At 42.3% G+C, this 16,725-nt stretch overlaps 1 protein-coding gene across 2 annotated transcripts in view; it reads left to right on the forward strand.

The window, feature by feature from the left end:
* Nucleotides 1–16,725, forward strand: part of NSMCE2 (NSE2 (MMS21) homolog, SMC5-SMC6 complex SUMO ligase) — a 170,890-nt gene that overhangs the window by 32,122 nt on the left and 122,043 nt on the right. For both annotated transcript variants that reach the window (XR_010916855.1, XM_067531378.1), the window contains exon 3: nucleotides 2,383–2,489. Coding sequence is in view for 1 of the 2 variants with exons in the window: in XM_067531378.1 (XP_067387479.1) it covers nucleotides 2,383–2,489 (107 nt within the window). In the remaining variant the exon portion in view is untranslated. The remainder of the gene's footprint in view (nucleotides 1–2,382; nucleotides 2,490–16,725) is intronic.

The following is a 16,725-nucleotide window of genomic DNA, read 5'->3' on the forward strand; positions in this document are numbered from 1 at the left end:
AGTTCAGAGGCCAGTGAGGCCAACAAAGGACCAGATCCTCACCTAGTGTGAACTGAGGTAGCACCATGGAAGGCTATGTTGTTTTACACCATCTGAGGATCTGACCCTTGTGGTCAATCCTCCACAAGTTGCCAGCGTAAAGAATCCAGGGCAGCCACAATGTGATCTGATTGCTCAAACCAGTTAGGCAATGTTTTTCTGCATTGTGCACAAACTGCAAGTGATGTAGAAGCGCTGCAAGGAAGGAATTACAATAATTGAGCCCCAGGGTTACAAGGTGTTGTGTTCCTGTTGCAGCGTTGTCTTAGTAAGGCCACAGCTGAAAAAAAATTGCACAACTGGAGGGAAAAAACACACTTTTGTACTGTATATGACAAATATCTCTCTCTGAAAGGTAGTGGTTGAAAAAGAATAAGTGTCGAATAGAAAGGTAGAGACAACTGAAGGTGAAAGAAGGTGAGTTAGCACTGATACAGAGGAGAGTAAAAATAGCTGCGCCTTACTGAATGCCTGTTCTGTTCACTGGATTTGAGTAGGCAATGACTACTAACTGTATTAAAGCTATTTGATTCACCCATACTGCTAAATCTTCCATTATTTCCTGTGTTATAAAATGCTGACTGTTTGAATTTTACAATACTAATGTTTATTTTGGGGGAGGGGAGAAGAAAGGGGACTAATAATAGCTTTGAACTCACTACAATGAGACAGGGTTTCTATTAAATATTTCTCAGGCAGTCTGATGAGTCATGAAATGCAACTTCTGCAGAAAATATCCTGATTGCCTAATGACTAGGTGTTGGTAACTGAAATTACACACTCTCTCTCTCACTCTCATGAAACCCAGGAAGTGTCTGTCTCTGAGTAAGTTGTTTATTGAAGTTACCCAAGAAATGTAAAAGGGCTTATGATTGCAAAATAGGTAAAGGATATAACTGAAATTTGAGGAACATGAAAAACACCTGCTGTACAATACAAATAGTGAAATATTGTTACTGTATTTTCATTCGCAACATAGGAAGTATTTTCTATATTTTAAAGGTAAAAAATAATCATCTTTCTTCCTTGTTAGGTAACAAAGGTCAAGCACTGATCGACTGTAATGAAAGGAAAGCATTGAATCACCAGATGAAAGTGACAAAATTAATAGACTCATAGAAGATTAGGGTTGGAAGGAACCTCAGGAGGTCATCTAGTTCAACCCCCTGCTCAAAGCAGGAACCCCCTGCTCAAAGCAGGAATTAAATACCTTTAGCACATTTAATTAAATTAGAAATGAAATACTTTTAGCACAAAATCTTTATAATAAGGATTGCCATGATATAGACTGGTGCACAGTATATTAAACACTTGCTCCAGCGACCTACAGTTCAAAAATAATTTATTCAGAGGTATCAGAGGGACATGAAATTCACTTTCCTTTGTAGATTTTTAAGGCCAGAAACAAGTATTATATCATCTGATTTGATCTCTTGAATAACACATGCCCTAGATGTCATCTGGATTCTATCCTTAGCCCTGCTTCATTACTGCTCCAACAATCCATGGTTACTCTAGAGCACTACAAAAAGGATGTGGACAAGTTGGAGAGAGTGCAGCGGAGGGCAACCAAAATGATTAGGGGGCTGGAGCACAGGACTTATGAGGAGAGGCTGAGGGAACTGGGCTTGTTTAGTCTGCAAAAGAGAAGAGTGAGGGGGATTTGATAGCGGCCTTTAACTATCTGAAAGCGGGTTCCAGGGAGGATGGGGCTAGGCTGTTCTCGGTGGTGGCAGATGACCGAACAAGGAGCAACGGTCTCAAGTTGCAGGGCGGGAGGTCTAGGTTGGACATTAGGAAAAAGTTTTTTACTAGGAGGGTGGTGAAGCATTGGAATGGGTTACCTAGGGAGGTGGTGGAATCTCCATCCTTAGAGGTTTTTAAGGTGAGGCTTGACAAAGCCCTGGTTGGGATGATATAGCTGAGGTTAGTCCTGCTTTGAGCAGGGGGTTGGACTAGATGACCTGCTGAGGTCCCTTCCAACTCTAATATTCTATGATTCTATGTTTTAGAAAGACATCCAATAATTGTGAGTTTGGATAAATTGACCTCCATACATTGGAAAGACTACAGATTTTTTAAACTCTGCAGTAGAAACGTTCTCTCCTGGGGTTTATAATCTATAATAGTTTTTACCTTTTAAGCCTGTAATTAAACTTTGGGAGGCTAGATTTACTTTTCAGATAACAGAACTTAAATTAATTGGGATTTGAGTAATGAAGTTTTCACTGTATTTTAATATTTATCTTTAAAACTATTGCAGATGAATTTAGCTAACTCCTATCCAGCCATGTTCCCGTTTGCATGAAGGAGTTATCAACACCTATGTATTTTGTTTTGCAGATGATGAAGAGGAGGTTAACTATATGGAAAGTGTGATGTTAGAATATGCTGCAATGGACAGAAAGCTAAGCCATTATATGCAAGCAGTTGAAGATACAGTACATCAGGTAAATGGTCACTCCCATATCAAATATGGAGATTTTCTAAAACACTTATAATTTTTACAAAAATGATATGAAACGATCATTTAGTCTTCAGAGTCAAAGGCTCCAGTGTTAGGAAATGCCAGAATTAAGGATGCCCATGCAACTTCAATTCAGCCCCCTTTGCCTGTGCACTGTGATACAGTATTTAATTACACGATCCCATGCTACTTTTTCCATAGGACCCCTGCCTTCTTCAGTGCAGAGGATGGAAGGTGCTCTGGGAATGAAACAGGGTTGTGTTCAATAAACAATAATAAACAATAGTTTTATAGGACATGTACCTCATTTGTTGCAGAAGTTGGAAGATGTTTAGTGAACAAATCAGGTGACTGCGGGAATAAAAAAAATAATCACCTGGTTTAGGCAGCTGAATGCTACCTTGAAGAACTGGATTCTGTCCCTGCCCTGTCACAAAGTTCCTATGTGATGCTGAGCAAATCACTTTTTGTTTTTAAAAAAGCAAACATAATCAGAAATTCCATGATCTTGGACCATATTGATTCCCATATGGAGTCATCATCAGGGTTAGATCCTTGAGGTCCATAGCAGAGACCTCTGCCACTTGAGCTAACGGAGTAATTAATAGCAATAAAAAGTTGCAATCTTCTACGGGGGCCAGCCACTAGAGAGATGAGGCACACATTTTGGAGTAGCTTTTGCAGCTATTTGCTGACAGCAGAGGAATGTTGAGACTCTGGAATCTTGGGTTCTATTCCAGGTTCTGGAGACAAGTGTGCTATAGTGGTTTCACCCCCTTTTGCACCTGTCCTCTTCTTTGCTGGGCCCTTCCTGTCTGTTCATATCTGTGCCCCAATCTTCCCTCCACACTACATCCCTCAGCTTCTTATCTTGGTCCCCAAGTCATCACGTCCGGCACCTTGTTCCAGTCTCAGTCGCCTATTCCTGTTCAGTTCTTCATCTCAGATTCCCCTGTTACCTCTCCCCCAGCTCAGCTCTTCACCTGTCTGCCTTCCTGGCAAACTGATTGCTTTCATCACCACTGCCTTGCCACCAGCAGGGGGAGCATTGAAAGCACAGAAGAGAGGGTCCTTGCTTTAGCTGCCTGTGTCTGGTCCCAAAGCAGCCCCCAGCTGACAGGAGAAGCAATTGCAGGAAACTCCTGCTTTCAACCCCTGCTGCATTTTCAGTATACAGTGGGAATCTTCTGTGATTTTAGCTGCTAAACTCGCTTTTTAAAGTCTACTGAGCATATGTGAATTGTTATTTTCAGAGGCTCATAATCTGGCCAGTTGTGGACAGATTTTCAGACTGCAAAATACACATCCCTGCTGCCATTTCCCTGCCAAATATCAAATCCCTTCTCTAAAGCATAGACGCCCTAGAGCTTTGACAGGTGTTTAAAGAAAATTCACATGGGAATAATATCACTCTGAGCAGCTGATTTCAGTCTAGAAGACGTGTAATACAGATTTTATGGTTGCAGCAGAACTAAGAGATCAGGGGAGGGCAGCCTGTGTTTATCCTGTAGCTATTCATAGGAAGTGGGAGCTTCTACAACTCTACTCTTCTATTTAGGTGCTTATTCCGCATCCATCAAGTGGGCTAATTTCAAAGCATGCCTCCACACTATACAGCATTTCTCCATCTGCCTGTTCCTATGGCCAGCTGTCAATCTACCTTAAAAAGTGGGGCACTTGCCCCTAAAATCTATCTGCTAGTTAAGGGGAATGAGACACTGGTGCTATTTCTCCTTCACCTCTGCCAAAGTTAGGGTGGCTGTTGTTATAAGCAGACAGAAACTCATGTTAAATCAGTCTCTGCTGACCAGGATCCCTGCTGAATTGGGAAAGGACCGACAGAAGGTCCAACTCTTTCCCAGGGACAAAGCACCAGGCTATTAATTTGTACAGAGTGAATGTTTCCATTTTTTCATTTATTAACAAAACTCAACCTGAAGGTTGTTCACTGTGTGTGTGAGGAAATTGAAAAGCACGGTGATTCCAAAAACATGATGCATTCTGTATGCTCTGCTTTTTTGTTATAAACTGCACTTAAAATGAGCGTCCATCAAGCAGTATAAAAGCTTGAAGCTGAAAGGATAGGGAGTGCTTGCCCTCTTCCTGCTGGCAAGATGTGTTCTGCTGCAGGTGTCTGGAGTTCAAACTCCAGATATGTCACCTTATGTAACCCTTGTCAATTGCACTTACATGCCAGTGTAATACTGCAGAAGCTTACAATGAAAATAACAAGGAAATAGTATGAAGGGTAGTTATACATTTCCAAAAGCCAAGTCTTCGTTGACTTAATCTGCAGTTAGAGCAATGCACAAGGTGAAACTTAGGTGCATCCTTTTCTAGTTGAGTCAACAGCCTGTTTAGTAAGAAATGAGCAAATGCATTGCAGTGCTATTTCCAACAATAGGCTGTGGGAAATCCTTTGTCCGTGGAAATTCCCTCCAACACTGAATTCAGCACACCTGTGTAATGACTTGCGTTGTGCCACTTCTCTTTTTTAATGAGTGCATGTTTCCTGTAAAGTAAACACTGCCTGGGTTACTCTTCATGCAAAAGAAGCCTGAACAGTGATGATGTTTGTTTGTTTGTTTGTTTGTTTTTGTTTGTTTCACTTAAAATAAAATTAAAGGACAGATTGTTGTGTTCTGGCTCCTTTATTGCTTCTTAAGTGGAACGAAGAGGCTGGAAACCAGCTGAGAATGTATTGTCTTGGAGAGCTTTTAGGTGGTAGAGAGATGATGTATCCAGTTCCTTTGACACCCCTTTGCCTCCTCTCAACCCTGTCATGGGGAAGTGGGGTGTGCTATGGGCAGAACAGGGGAGTGACTGAAGTACTCTGCTCTTCATCTATGCTTTTCTGGTATTTGGTTCATTAGAGGCTGTTTCCAGCTGGTGAATTTAGAGCAGTCCCCAGACTATTCCAACCAAAGCAGATCTCAAGGTAGCACAGTTCTGCCCTGAGAATCAGGAAATGATAAACAGTTCCCTGTTGGCTCTGCCGCTCATACCATCTGCTGCACAGCAGAGAATCTGGGCATGTATTGTGCCAGTGGAAGGAAGATATTAAGGTGAGGCTGGTAGCGCCACCTATAGTTAATGTTGTCTGACATTTCCCATTATAAGAGACTGTTTTCAGTTGCTTATTGCAATAGCACCTTGTACCTTCAGATATGGATATGCATTTCATTTTTTAAATCCAGTTTACTTGAGCGTTTTAGGAGTGCCAAATCTCTAAAAGGGTAAACTTCCTCTTTTGCCCTTGTATAATTTATACATTATTGAAGTGTTTTTTGTTTTGTTTTTTTAAATCTTCACAAATTATTTGCATGCCAAGTTTCAGTCTAGAGCAAATTTCTGTTATGGAGATAAAGTGTTTGGAGTATCATTGACTATAGTGGTCTCATTGTACCATAATATGTTGTCCTGATTTTGCAGTCTTAATGTGTATACAATGATGAGTTGTGCCTCTTTTTTATTCCATTTAATTTAGTTTTACAAAATGTGCTCATCACATAATCTCTAGGGGGATGTATAATATTTAAAAACAATGCACATGACTTGTTGACCAATGTTAACACTAAAACTAAGACTGTTTCCTCAGGAAATAAACAAAATATCTACTCTACAGTCACCTTCCCCTCCACTTCTTTCTACTGCCACTAAAACCATGGCCAGTGCTACCATTTTAGGCCCCAGTCCTATAACTGAATCTACTAATGTGGACCCCGTGCCCATGTGGAGCACCAATAACTTAAATGGGTTCTCTATGGGGCAAGTGGGTCTGTGCTAGTGGTACTGATTAAGGCTGTGATCCTGCAATGTACTAGTCTTCAGAGCCGCTGACAAAAGAAGTAATGTGTTAGGAAATCCTTGGGGCATGTTAAATAATAAATGTTGGTGATTCTGGTTTATGACTAGAAAAATGAAGATGAACTATGAAGTAAGGTACTGTATGTGCTTTCCACCCCAACCCTTCAGTTAAGTAAATTTATTTTTATTTTCCTTCTGTAAGGTATTTTCTGTAATCCCCAGTGTGTTGTTGTTATTGAATGACTAATGCATCTAGTAGATCTGTGTTAAATAAACTGAATCACTTCTTTGTTTTCTGACATATTTAAATGTTTAATTCTCTATGGAAATGAAATATTGGAAAGGACTTTAACCTTTTGTTCTGGGGTATGTTTGTGTGTCTCACTTGTGTCAGCACAGCCTATGCTGTGCAGAAAGTTTTTTGAATGGTAAAGATTAACAAGGTACTGTATCACAGAATGTATTTAGAAAATAGAGATGAGATGAGCTACCGGTGTGGTGTCCTTCCCCCTGGCCCCCTCCACAGAACCTAAGTTTTGTGTTCTGAGTTTGCATACAGTGATTATAAACTGAAAATAATCCAGATCCGTTGCTTCTGTGGTACCTTCCCTCTTATTTTCCATTTTTCACCAGGGTCCCACTAATGTTTCAGAAACATTGTTGCTAACAGCTGAACTGATCTTTTCCTTTTTCTAAGCCATTGTTCACCAGCACCCAAAAAGTTAACTTTTGTTTTTCCCCACTTCTGTTCACTGGCTGCAATTAATTCACATTTTGAAGCCAAGATCTTGTCTACATGGGAAAGGTTTTACCAGTTATACAGGTGTACTTATTCCAGTATAATTGTATCAATATACTTCACCCTTGACTTGTGTGGATAATTTTATTCTTCTTCGAGTGGTGCCCCTATGGGTACTCCACTTCAGCTGTGCATGTGCCCCTGTGTCTTTGATCAGAGATTTTCGTTAGCAATGCCTGTTAGGCCTGCACATGCACTCTACACATTCTCGTGCTTCAGATCAAGGATATAAAGGGCTGTACAGGTGAACTGCCCTCACTTCCCACTCAACCCCCTTTGGCCTGAGATTGAGTGTAGATTGTTTCTGGTCTCTTCACGTATTCATTTCTAGTATATTTAATATTTTTAGTGTTAGTTAATTTAGCTTCTTAGTAGTTGTTGGGAACTGTTGTTTCCCCTTTTTGTTTTTTGTCTGCTAAGGGGTTGCTCTGGATGTGGTTTTGGAGTATGTTTGGATCCCTGAGTTTTAAGAATTGTCTTTCCTGCTGGGAGGCTATCCTGGTCAGTGACCGCTGTTCGGGAGACCTAGCAAGTGCAAAACCTGCACCTCCTTCAAAAGTAGACCACCCCACCCTGGATAGGGAGATCAAGTTTAAATTACTAATGGTGCAGCAAGCCTTAAGACAGGCTTCTGTCCTGGGTGCTGAGAATCCCCCTGTACACAAGCCTTTGAATACTGCTAGTGTCCAGTCTCGAGATCGTAGTCACAAGAGCTTTGATGGATACAAGCAGTACTGCTGAACCATCCATATCTGGGTTTTGGGCACTGAAAGCCTCAGGGGAAGCAGCTTCTGCATTGGTACTCATGGTGCAGAGAGAAGTAACGATAAGAATGGGAGTACTAGATGTCCTAGGAAGTCATAATCACTGACTTACAGGAATGCTATGGGGATCTCAAGGTACCAGGGGAGTTCTGTGCAGGCTTTCGAGTGGCTCCAGTAACAGGAAGGTGTCAAAAGAAGATGCTAAGAGCTAGACTACAAAATGGGACTAGGTATCAAGGTTGTCGTCTTTGACTACCTCTATCCAGACTACCAGAGATTCTTCCTCAAAAAGTTCTGCACCACTGGGCCCTGATGTATCAGCTACGATATTGATGAAGATACCACAGTCTACGATGATACCGATGATATCTCATACCTGTGTGGTACCAACCGAGTCAGATCATGGTCATTTGCACACCAAGTGTTCAGTGTCTGTAGCTTTATACCAAAGTCAACCTCCACAGGAACTTGCCTAACTCCCTCCCATGTGCCATCAGTGCTGAATGAGTTTAGGTATTCTAAGGACCTTCTTGTTTCCATTGAGCCAGAATCCCCATTGCTGTTTGGTACTGGGCATTATCTGTACCAAGATCCACTTGGGCACCATCTCCTCTTTCATCTAGATCACCCCATTCACTGACTTCTACCATACAAGGTGAGTAGGTGTCATGTTCCTTGGATTATATTGAGGAAGATTCCTTAGATTCTCTGATATTGGTATGGGTTTCTCCTGTTCATTCTAGGAGACATCAATCTCCTGCCCACACTGACACCATGGAGATATGAAGATCACAACCTCCGGACTCCCTGCTATAAACAATGATAGATGGCTCCTCCTATGCCCTATGGATCTAACCAGTGGCCTTGTTGGGACCTTAGGCTCTCTTTCATCAATAGTTCATGACAGCCTCTGTTCACCCCCAGAGGGAGCACAGAAACACACATTCTCTCCAATCCCCACTCCCACCACCTCTACCAGAAGAGGGAACCTTTGAGGAGCAGGAGGCAAGGGCTGATAAGGAGGTAACACCTCTTACAAATATATCCTCCTCATCTCCTGATAAAGACATCATGCCTCTACCACCTTCTATTGTGGATGATTTCAAGCAATTTCAAGAAATGATTAAGTGCATCGCTGGTATGCATCACAATCCATTGAACGAAGTCCAGGATTCACATCATAAACTTCTGCACATTTTGCACCCTTCAGCTTCTACACAAGTAGCGATCCCTATCAATGAAGCTTTATTAGAGTTTGCTAAGACCCTCTGGCAGACTCCAGCAACAGCACCACCTACTTACAAGCATGGTGATAAGAAACACTGTGTCCCAGCCAGGAATTCAGAGTTTTTATTTTCTCATCAGCACCAAAATCTATAGTAGTGAGTGTGGTTAATGAACACAGTAGACAACACAATGCCAAGTCTACCCCTTACATTAAAGGCCAGAACTTATTCCTCAGTCACACTGAAGTTATGAATAGTGAAACATCAGGCGCTTATGTCAGAGTATGACTATTTGAACTACAATAAATTGAATGCCTTTAGTGACCATTTGCCAGAGGAGCATCATGAGGAATTCAAGGCCATTATTGAAGAAAGTCAGCTTTTGGCAAGAACATCATCACAGGCCTCCTTAGATGCAGCTGATATTGCAGCCTGATCTGTTTCCACTGTGATTGTGTTGTGATGAGCATCTTGGCTGCAGCTGTCAGGCTTCCCAGGGAGGTGCAGAATTCTGTTGAGGACCTTCTTTTTGATGGTTACAAATTGTTTGCAGAGTCTATGGAGATTACCTTCCCACCTCAAAGGATTCACGGGCTACTTCCGATCCCTTGGCATTCACACGCCTGCAAACAAAAGAAAGTTTAGAAGGTCTCAGATGGTGCAGAGATCTCCCCCAGTATATTTTTCTACCTTCTCTAGGCCAACTGAGCCACCAGTCAAGAGGCTTCAGTATTTGAAAAAGAAGGCAGCTACTACCACAACTACTTCATTCTAGCTGCCTGCTTCATCCAAGTGCCAATCAAGAGTCTGGACAAGTCCCTCCACAGGGATTTATTGTTGCACCATCCCATCCTCCTTCCCAGCCTTTGGATTCCGCCTCTCTCAATTTCAACCTGCATGGGAAAGTATAACATCCAATAAATGGGTTTTGGACATCATAATGTCTAGTTACTCCATTAATTTCTTCTCCCATCCCTCTTCCCAGTCCCTTTTCAGGGACCTATGTCATGACAGGAAGTCACTTCTCCTACGCTTATGGGCCATAGAACCAGTTCAGCACTGGGGAAAGGGGTTCTATTCCAACTACTTTCTGGTTCTCACCCAAAATGAACAATTATGTGAAACAACACATATTCAGAATGGTGACCCTTGCAGTTTATAATTCTCTCCCTAGATTCCAGAAATTGGTTTGTGACTCTTGACCTTCAGGATGCCTATTTTCATGTCACGATTTACTCTTCTCACAAGAGGTTTTTTAACTTTGTAATTGACCACAATGACTACCAGTATTGTGTGCTCCCTTCTGGCCTTTCATCCATCCCAAGGGTTTACTTAATGATCATCATAGTCTTAGCCACGCCCATTTGTTGTTTAGGGATAATTCTCTTCCTTTACCTTGATGATTGGCTGGTTGACCGTACACAGGACAAGCTTGTTATCCCACAGACTAGGCCTCCAGCTAAATCTCAAAGTCCTCTTTTGACACTAGTAGAGTGGATAGATTTCATAGGGGCTTCTCTGAATGCAATGGCAGGGCAGGGCTTACCTACCTCCCAACAGATTTTGTACCCTAAAGAATCTTATGTCAAGGATTCAGCTCAGACCTCAACCCTCAGTAAGGATTTGTCTTCAACTACTGGGGTAAACACAGCTTGAATTTTTGTAACCCAAAATGCATTTTGCATTTTGATGCTCAGGGAATTCTGTATATTGAACAAGCACTATCTGGACAAGCAAGTGTCTGTACCCAGCTGGGTTACTCAGTCACTCAACTGGTGGAAGGATTCTTCCAAGGTCTGTAGGAGTCCCATTTATTCAGGATCCTCCTAGTTGTAATAACATCAGACACTTCCTTCTTGGGATGGTGGGGGGGGGGAATGGGACAATCTGGGGCCTCACACAAATGGACTAGAGAAAACAGTTATCCCAGGAGCAGCTACTCTAAATGAACCTTCTGGGGTTGAGTGGTCAGAAACACTTGCCTTTCATTTTCTTTCTCTGATTAGAGCCAAATCAGTCAAGATCATAACAGATAATGTGGCCTGCATGTTTTATATCAAATGTCAGGGAGAACATGCCCTCCCCACTCTGGACTGAAGCAATAAAACTCTGGAAGTGGTGCATAACCAACCATGTAGTCATCTCAGGTTCTTACCTTCCAGGTATTCAAAACACCATGGCCAATGACCTCAGCAGGCACTTCTCCCAAAATTAACTATGGGAGCTTGATTCACATGTCCTCAACAATGTATTTTTGGAGATCTCCAAAAATAGACCTCTTTGCACCCATTCCCAACACAAAGTGCTCAAGAGGGCGAATTGACCCTCAATCACTGGGGGATTCCTTCCTCATCACATGGAAGAGAAGCCTTCTATATGTTTATCCACCAACACATTAATTTTGGAAGTACTAAACACAATCAAACAAGACAAGGCCAGTGTCATTTTAATTGCTCTGACCTGGCTGAGATGAGTTTGGTGTCTATGCCTCATTTGACTTGCTTCTTGTCCACCAATAAGACTTCCAACCAGTTGGTTTATGTTGTCTCAGCATGCTGATCAGATGTTTCACCCCAATTTGGAAGTTTTGCAACCACAAGCCTGGCTCCTAGATGGTTCTCTAGGATAGAGACTTCCTGCTCAACAGAGATGCAACATACATTGTTAAACAGCAGAAAGATGTCTACCAGAAATACTTACCTTCAGAAATGGCCTAGATTTCACCGCTGCTGTAACCTTCAACAAGTCTCTCCTGTTCATTCTTCTCTTCCCACCATTCTTGACTACCTGTTGGAATCAAAGACATCAGGCCTTGCTATGAGTTCTATCAGGGTTCAATTGGTGGCTATTACAGCCTTTCACTCATTTGTGGAAGGTTTTTCTCTCTTTGCTTATCCCACAACCTTGAGGTTTTCTCAGAAGATTAATGAGTCTTTTTCCACAAATTAGAGAACCTATTCCAGTATGGAACTTGAACCTGGATCTTAATTGCCTTATGAAACATTCCTTTGAGACATTAGCCGTCTATCTGTTGCTTCATTTATCTGTGGAAACTGCTTGCTTGGTGTCTGTAACTTCTGCCCAAGGGGTCAGAGAACTGGGGGCTTTGATGGAAGATCCTCCTTTTACAGTGTTTCTCAAGGACAAGGAAGGTATCATTACAACCATGTACTAAGTTTCTACCTAAAGAAGTTTCTGAATTTCATATTAATCAGACCATTCATCTCTCATTCCTCCCCCCATCCCCAAAATCACATCAGACTAGACAAGAAGCTGCCTTCCATACCTTGGATATCAGAAGGGTGTTGGCCTTCTATCTGGACAGAACCAAACCATTCTGAAAGCCTCCTAGACTTTATTTCAATTGTGGACAGATCCAACTGATCCACAGTCTCCATCCGGAGGTTTTCAGGATGGATTTTGGGGTATTATTGCATGTTATGACTCAGCTGACATTCAACCTCCTACAGCGATAGCTCACAATCTACATCTGTGGCACTACTCAAAGATGTTACAGTGACTGAAATCTGCAGAGCTGCTACCTGGTCCTCTGTACATACTTTCTCCAACCTATATGCTGTGGTTCATGCCTCTAAATCAGATACTGCAGTTGGCAATGCAGTTCCATCTTCAGTAATGGACTCTGTTCTGAAGCTCCTTCTTCCTTATGGGGAAACTGCTCAGGAGTCACCAGAAGTCGAGCACCCATAGGGACACCATTTGAGGAAGAGGAGCTTACTCATCTTGTGCAATAACTGGACTTCTTCGAGATATGTGTTCCTACAGGTGTCCACTACCTGCACTCCTTCCCCTCTGCTTTGAAGTTTTCCTTGTGGGAATTTGCGGTAGAGAAGGAACTGAGGGTGGTTCACCCATGGAGCCCTATATGTCCTCAGTATAGGGTATGAGGATGTATTGTGTGCATGCATGGGCTTAATGGGCACTGCTACCAAATATCTCTGATCAAAGGCACAGGGGGTGCATGCACACCTGAAGTGGGGCACCCATTGGGGGACATATCTCGAAAAACTGAAGTTACTGTACCAGGTGAGTAACATCTCCATCCTGCCTTTGTGTGGACACTCTTATTCCAGTATAAGAGAGGCTTTTTAAAATGTAGCTTAAGCCCCTTCACAAGTGACACAAGCTAAACACACTTTATACAAGCACATAAGAGCACACTTATACCAGAATAAAAGTGTCGACATTGGGGCTTATATCCGTATAATGATATCAGTTTAAATTCAAAGCTTAATTTATACTGGTATAATATTCCCATGTAAACAAGCCCTTATATTCTTTCTTGAATTACATTCTTATATCTACTGCTTCTTGAATTTATTCTCTGGCTTATTCTTTTGCTTCAACTTCATCGCCACCATTCTGGACCACAAATTCCTGGACAGTCCTTGCACAAATGTCTCTTCTATCGTGCTGCCCCTTATATTTGAAATGTCCTACAAACTTTTGTTTGTGCTTCACTATCCTAGATCTCTAACCTATCTTCTTTCTGCTATCTGGTGTATGTGGCATCCTCACTTGACTGCCTGATCCATCATTTACATTGTGAGCTCTTTAGGTTCTTATGCAGAATGTGTATTCTGAAGAACCTTCCACACTTGTGGGCTCCATGAAATGATCGTAAACAATCTTGGAAATCCAAGGCTTGTTCATTCTAGTATCTGCTATAGAGGGTTAGGGGCCTTTCACTGCATCCTAAAAGCCACAAATCAAAAACAAAAACCATGAGAGGTTTTGGTTTTATACTTGCAAAATTGAAATGTCATGACAAACATTTTGCAAAAGCAAAATGAAAGCCTTGCCCTGTTCTTCACTTCTAGAAAATAAAACTGGTGCTATATAACAGACACACTGGCATTTGGTTCACTGTTTCTCAAATTATTGCAACTTAAGGTTTACGAATATTTGTACATAAAATATTAAAGGTATTTTTTCAAAGGTGCTTTCATAACTTAGGAGCACAATTCCCGTTGACTTTTCACTGGCATTTGGGCTTCTAAGTCACTTAGGTGCTTTTGAAAATCTCACCATGAGTTTATGTTGGCCCCATATTACCTTATTTGGATAATCACAGACCAAATAACATAGTCTGTCACAAAATTGAGTAAATCTACATATAGTAAATGGGAAGAAAAGCATTAATCCTCAACGACAGGTGGACATAAGGAGGTGCCTGGATAAGTGTGTGGGGAGGGGAAAAGGAGTGCAATAGATTGATTGGATTAGTTAGAAAAGAGAAGAATAAAGACAGAGAGAAGCCAGAAAAGAAAAGAGACAGAATGTATAGGAGAGGAGGTAGAGAACACAATGCGGTTTGCAGGGAGAGAGGAAATGGAGCTGAAGATTTTTCAGGAAAATATATACAATGATGGTTAGAAAAGAGAGAACAAATAAAGCCAGGAATGGCAAAAGAAGGTAAAGCAAAATCAAGAGAGGTAGTAGACCTTCCCAGAAATAATTTACTCCTAAAATCATTCAAATGCTACCACATGGACTGCAGGGAGCAATCTCCTAAGGCAAAGCTTTTGATACAGTCTCCCAGCAAGTTAAAGAAGTATGGATTGGATGAATGGACTATAAGGTCGATAGCCGGTAACCAGCAGAGTGACCCAGGGGTCGGTCCTGGGGCCAGTTTTGTTCAACATCTTCATTAATGATCTGGAGGATGGAGTGGATTGCATCCTCAGCAGGATTGCAGATGACACTAAGCTGGGGGAGTGGTAGATATGATGGAGGGCAGAGAGAGGATACAGAGTGATCTAGATAAATTGGAGGATTGGGCCCAAAGACATCTGATAAGTTCAACAAGGACAAGTGCAGAGTCTTGCACTTAGAACAGAAGAATCCCATGCACTGCTACAGACTGGGGACCGACCATTCTGCAGAAAAGGATCTGGGGGTTACAGTGGAGAAGAAGCAGGATATGAGTGAACAGTGTGCCCTTATTGCCAAGAAAGCTAATGGCATATTGGTCTGCATTAGTAGGAGCATTGCCAGCAGATCAAGGGAAGTGATTATTCCCCTCTATTTGGCACTGCTGAGGCCATATCTAGAGTATTGTGTCCAGTTTGGGGCCCCCCACTACAGGAAGGATGTGGAGAAATTGGAGAGCTTCCAGTGAAGGGCAACGGAAATGTTTAGGGGGCTGGGGCCCATGACTTATGTTTAGTCATGCAGTAAAGAAGAATGTCGGGGAATTTGATAGCAGCCTTCAACTACCTGAAGGGGGATTTCAATGAGGATGGAACTAAGCTGTTCTCAGTGATGACAGATGACAGAACAAGGAGCAATGATCCCAAGTTGCAGTGGGGGATGTCTAGGTTGGATATTAGGAAAAGCTTTTTCACTAGGGGCGGTAGTGAAGCACTGGAATGGGTTACCTAAGGAGGTAGTGGAATTGCCATCCTTAGACGTTTTTAAGTCCTGACTGAGATGATTTAGTTGGGGTTGGTCCTGCTTAGAGCAGAAGGTTGGATTAGATGACCACCTTGAGTCCCTTCCAGCCCTAATATTCTATGAGTCTATGAAAACTTAGCAATCACAGCGTAATATAGAATAGATTAAAGAGTTCTTGTGCTTCAGGGTATGTCTACTGAGCATTTTGGAGCCTGTGGGAGCGAGCTTCCGAACCTGGGTCAACAGACTCAGGCTAAGAGGGCTTGTGGTAGTGCTCTAAGAGTAGCTGTGTAAACACCACTTTGAAGTTGTGGCTCAGGCTGGAGTTTGGGTTCTGAAGCATGGGAGGTGGGAGGGGCTTCAGAGCCTAAGCTCCAGCATGAGCCGTAATGTCAAACCACTCTCTACACAGATATTTTTAGAGCACTAGCATGTGCCCCACTATACTGAGTCTGTTGACCCAGGCTAGGAGGCTCACTCCCACAGGCTCCAAATGCTGTGTAGACATACTCAGGTCCTCTCATGAAATACACCCCCTTGGTGGCAGTGACACGCTTGGTGGGCAGGCCAGTTGAGAAGGCAGAAATGACTCAAGCAGGGTGAGCGTATAACACAGCATACTCAAAGGCACACACATTTTAAACTACATTCTGTGCTAAAGGAGGAAACCGTGCTAATACAATAATTGCATTTACTTCATTGTCTGCTAATTATCTCAACAGGATTTAGTGAGCCTGTGTCCACTTGATGCAGCCTAATTGGGAGCCATGTCATCCTAATCTGTAATTTCCTCTGCAGTTTGGGCTTGAAAATCTATACAGTCTTTTCTAATGTGCCCGTCCCGCTGGTAGCTACAGTGCTATTTCAGAGCAGCAGCTTCTGAAGTGGGAGTTGCAATTATTCCATGAGTTAGTGAATCTGTGAAAGTCTTTTTTTCCTTTGCTTGTGGGTTGGGTGTTTTTTAAACACAATGATTCTGGTCTCCCAGCTCTGTAGCCAGAACCTCTCATTCTGTCTGTAGCATGAAAAGTGAAGTGACTGGATACAGCCAGGAGGGCCTGTAGGTGGTCTTACTGACCGTGAGCCATAACTTCCTCAGGAAGAGAATCATATGGCACATTCTTAGGTCCTTTTGCATACTGTCGTGTTTTACAAATTGAGATGCCTTATGCCCAGTCTTGAGAATCTGCCATGGATTCAGAGACC

Source organism: Emydura macquarii, unplaced genomic scaffold, assembly GCF_026122565.2.
Source record: "Emydura macquarii macquarii isolate MOO-44397 ecotype Brisbane River unplaced genomic scaffold, CSIRO-AGI_Emac_v2 contig_369, whole genome shotgun sequence".
NCBI classification, from domain to species: domain Eukaryota; kingdom Metazoa; phylum Chordata; order Testudines; family Chelidae; genus Emydura; species Emydura macquarii.